Below are 3,971 nucleotides of genomic sequence, written 5' to 3'. Positions count from 1 at the left end.
CGGCAAAGAAGGTCTTTGCCATCTGTCATTTCTTTGCCGTCTGCTAGCAGACGGCAAAGAAGGTTTTTGCCATCTGTCATTTCTTTGCCGTCTGCTGACGGACGGCAAAGAATCTTTGCTGTCTGCCAGCGGACGGCAAAAATTCTTTGCCATCTGCTGGCAAAGAGGGGGCTACCTTTTTTTTCGGGTAAAATAAAAATCGTTGGCCCCACCTCCTCTATCTATCCCCTCTCTCCGCCCCTGCCCCACAGCCGAGCGCCGCCCGACCATGCCTCCCTCGACCCCGCACCGCTACGCCACCTTGCCTCCGCCCGCCGGTGCACGCCGCCACCTCACCGGACCCCAGGAGCCCCGCCGCCTCGCGCTGCCTCCTGCGCCACGTCGCGTGCCGCCACCTCCCCACAAGCTCACCGCCCCGCCGCGGAAGCCTCGTCGCGAGTCGCCCCGACCTCGAGATCCGCCGTCGCCATGGGAGCCGAGCACCGAGCTCCTCTGCGCCCCGCCAACGTCCCCGCGTCGCCGCCACCTCCCCACAAGCTCGCCGCCCCGCCGCGGAAGGCTCGTCGCCGGTCGCCCCGACCTCGAGATCCGCCGCCGCCATGGGAGCTGAGCACCGAGCTCCTCTGCGCCCCGCCAGGGTCCCCGCGTCGCCGCCGCCACCCCACGCTGCCTCGTGCCCGTTGCTCCGCTGTACGCTGTGCTCAAGCCCTGTTTTTCTTCTATTCCCCTTTCCAAGTCTTCCTCTCATCTTATCCATGGGAGGCCGCAGCCGTCAGGTCGCTGCTGCTGCTGGTGGCGTGATTGCCATCGCTGTGAGATTGCTGTTGTTCTTGGCGCCGCTTCTCGTCGTGGTCGGTGCCGTGTGGAGGCTGCTCCCGCTCCCCTGCTCCTTGCGTCTTCGTGGCCGCCGCAGCTGCCGGTGGAGCACGGGCTGCTGCTGGCCATCGGCCCACCCCCGGTCTGTTGCTTCTCTAGCTCCTTGTGTCACTCTTGGTTCGATCTTTAGCGCTGGAGCAACATAGTTCCTGTAGGTGGGATAGCATCTTGGCTGGATTGTTTGATGTGGCCTGTTTTGCCTGTTCAGGTATGCCAACAGCTTGTCGAACATGTCTATATGCGTGTAAGCAATTAAACCTGGGGAGAGGAGTTAGTTTGCAAGTTATAATTCTGTTTTATCTTACATGTGAGGATTAGAAATGCTCTTGTACACTGGTTTTCCCTTGCTGTACATCACTGAACTTGGTTCAGTTAAAAACTGCAGTGCCTGACAGTTCTGGACAGCAAGCTTCTATCTAAAAAATGAGTTAGCTAGCTTAGAATTTAGAGTTGGCCCCTTTACATAAGTTTTAGATAAAGTCCCAAGGTTTCCGTAGAGTACTTATTTGCTTCGTTTGGATGTACGGTTTGAGAGCAGCCATCATTTTAGTTTTCTGTCCCGAAATTTATGTTCCTGGGGTGCAGAATTTGTTGTATGGCAGTTTAGGCCATGCTAGAGGTTTAATTAAATTAAAGTCACAACACAAAAATTGTAGAGGATATTCTGCAGATGCTTAAACATATATTATTTGTTAGATTTCATGTTATACACTAAATCCTATGGAATTATTAAGATGACTGTACTATGTTGGACAGAATTTTACGTTTGATTTGGTGATTGTAACTAGACTTATACTAAGATTTTGTCATCGTTGATGATATGAGGACTTATAATGTGATAACATACGCATGAGCTGGGGTCTTGTACGTAGGAGCGCCACTAAATTATATATTCTTATGTGTTGAGACCATGCTTTGCTGTGACTGAGATATATGCTTGATGACAAGTGTGGGTACTTCGGGTTCGGAACCGTTTGCCTCACAATTTGTGCCCCGCGGTTGAGGTAAGTTCACGACGGGATAATGACTTGCATAATCTCTACATTCCATTTTTATTTATGATATCTTCCATGTCAATGATGTTTATTATGATGGCGATGACGATGACCATGATATGTTGATTCAAGTACTATGCTTGCATTTGCATACTTGCACTCATGATGATAGTGAATGAAGGCGTGCACTACCTTGGTGGGAACATTGAGACCTTCATTGTTGGGTTGAGACCTACTTTGGAGGCAATCTCCACATATTGGAGTGAGTGGATGTCGACGGGCGTCCAGTCAAGCTATACCGGTATACACAATGAAATGAGATGAGCATGTAGGCATGTAGGGCACCATTATATGTGTTGAACACTAATGAGTGTATGGTGTTAACCGAGTCTTGGTATATTGATATGAGTACTGTTTATTATTCCTTTATGAACTTGCTGAGTCTTTGTACTCATCCTTGTTGCTTATATGTTTTAGGTAAATCTTGAGGACGACATGCATGGGAGTCTTGGGAGTAGCATCCTCCTCGCCGCACGGGCCCCCTCCTTGCTGCACGGGCCTCCTCCTTGCCGCAGTGACGCCCCTCGCCGGAGTAGCGCCGGCCAAGCCCATCGGCCACCAGGTGCGTCCTTGGATCAGTTTCCCACAGGCAGCATGTTGTTCCTACTCCTCTACTTACTACAGCAGCACAATGTTCTTCTGTATTGCAATAGAGTAGGAGTATTTGCTAGAGTAGCTAGGACGTACAACTATGGTTAATTGCTTTATGTACACATGCACGGATCTGTCATAACTTTACACTAATTTAAGATTGTCTTGATCTGAAGTGCTGGCTCCTACAGCATTCATTTCACCAAGTGAAATGCTACATTTCTACTCCTAACTCATTCTCTCTTTCTTAGTGTTTTTGTTATGCAGGTTGGAAGAAAAGAAGATCCAGAGAAGATCTTAGTAATAAGATAGTTTTGACTTCGTGAAACTTGCTACCTATGGATGAAACTGTGTAATATTGATGGAACTATGTATATGTATGGATGAAACTTGCTACTATTGGTAATATGTGTTGGATATATATGTGTTCATGACTATTGGTAATATGTGTTGGATATGTTATATTGGTGATACATGTGCGCGTGTGTGTGTGAGAGAGAGAGAGATAGAGAGAGAGAGATTTTATGTGAAAATGAATTGATATAAGAAAAAACAGAATTAAATGGGGCAATATAGGCTCTTTGCCATCTGCCAGCAGATGGCAGCCTTTGCCGTCTGCCAGCTGATGGCAAAGAGCCATGCCCTTTGCCGTCCGCGGCGGACCGCAAAGGCCTGCCGTTAACCACCTAACGGAGTAACAACGCATTTATTGCCGTCTACATTTTTTGCCGTCCGCTGCTGATGGCAAAGGCCCCTTTGCCGTTAGCCGCTCGAAGCAGACGGCAAAGTAGCTCTTTGCCGTCCCCTACTTTGCCGTCCCCTTTTGCCGTCCGCGGCGGACGGCAAAGACCTTTGCCGTCCGCCGTGGCAGATGGCAAAGTAGCTGATTCCTGTAGTGCTTGTGTGCAGTTCTATCTCCAGCATGGTGTCCTCCATAGGATTCAGAGTGACACTTGCGTAGGATCTGTTCCTATTCATGCTCAGGCATACAACGTCTAATAACACCATCTACTCCTTCTTTATAAAGGTGTGGATCATCCCAGAAGTAATGTCTTAAATCATAAAAAAACTTTTTCTTTTGCTGGTATGTGAAACTAGGCGGTATAAATTTAGCAACAATGTAATTAGCATAATCAGCATACCAAGGGGCAGTACGAGAAGCATTAACGACCACTAATTGTTCATCAGGAAAGCTATCATTAATAGGCAGTGGGTCATCAAGAACATTCTCTAACCTAGACAAGTTATCTGCAACGGGGTTCTCAGCTCCCTTTCTATCAATAATATGCAAGTCAAATTCTTGGAGCAAGAGAACCCATCTAATGAGTCTAGGCTTAGCATCTTTCTTTTCCATGAGATATTTAATAGCAGCATGATCAGTGTGAATAGTAACTTTAGAATCAACAATATAAGGTCTAAACTTATCACATGCAAACACAACTGCTAAGA

At 47.9% G+C, this 3,971-nt stretch overlaps 1 protein-coding gene across 5 annotated transcripts; it reads left to right on the top strand.

Moving 5' to 3' along the window:
• Positions 1–263: 263 nt before the first annotated feature.
• On the top strand, positions 264–2,945 carry LOC119308673 (neural Wiskott-Aldrich syndrome protein-like). Of its 5 annotated transcripts, none has more exons than XM_037584802.1 (4): positions 264–690; positions 770–958; positions 2,349–2,493; positions 2,790–2,945. In XM_037584802.1, the coding sequence occupies exons 1-4, from the start codon at positions 469–471 to the stop codon at positions 2,846–2,848; spliced, it is 615 nt and encodes a 204-aa protein (XP_037440699.1). In that variant the 5' UTR covers positions 264–468; the 3' UTR covers positions 2,849–2,945. The 5 variants fall into 5 exon arrangements, 4 of the variants coding, with proteins under 4 accessions (XP_037440699.1, XP_037440700.1, XP_037440698.1 ...); XM_037584803.1 differs by having other exon boundaries at positions 2,774–2,945; XR_005150234.1 differs by having other exon boundaries at positions 264–2,172; positions 2,774–2,945.
• Positions 2,946–3,971: the final 1,026 nt, after the last annotated feature.

Source organism: Triticum dicoccoides, chromosome 5B, assembly GCF_002162155.2.
Source record: "Triticum dicoccoides isolate Atlit2015 ecotype Zavitan chromosome 5B, WEW_v2.0, whole genome shotgun sequence".
NCBI lineage: Eukaryota > Viridiplantae > Streptophyta > Magnoliopsida > Poales > Poaceae > Triticum > Triticum dicoccoides.
The sequence above is the reverse complement of the archived record's forward strand: the minus strand, read 5'-3'. Positions and strand labels throughout refer to the sequence as shown.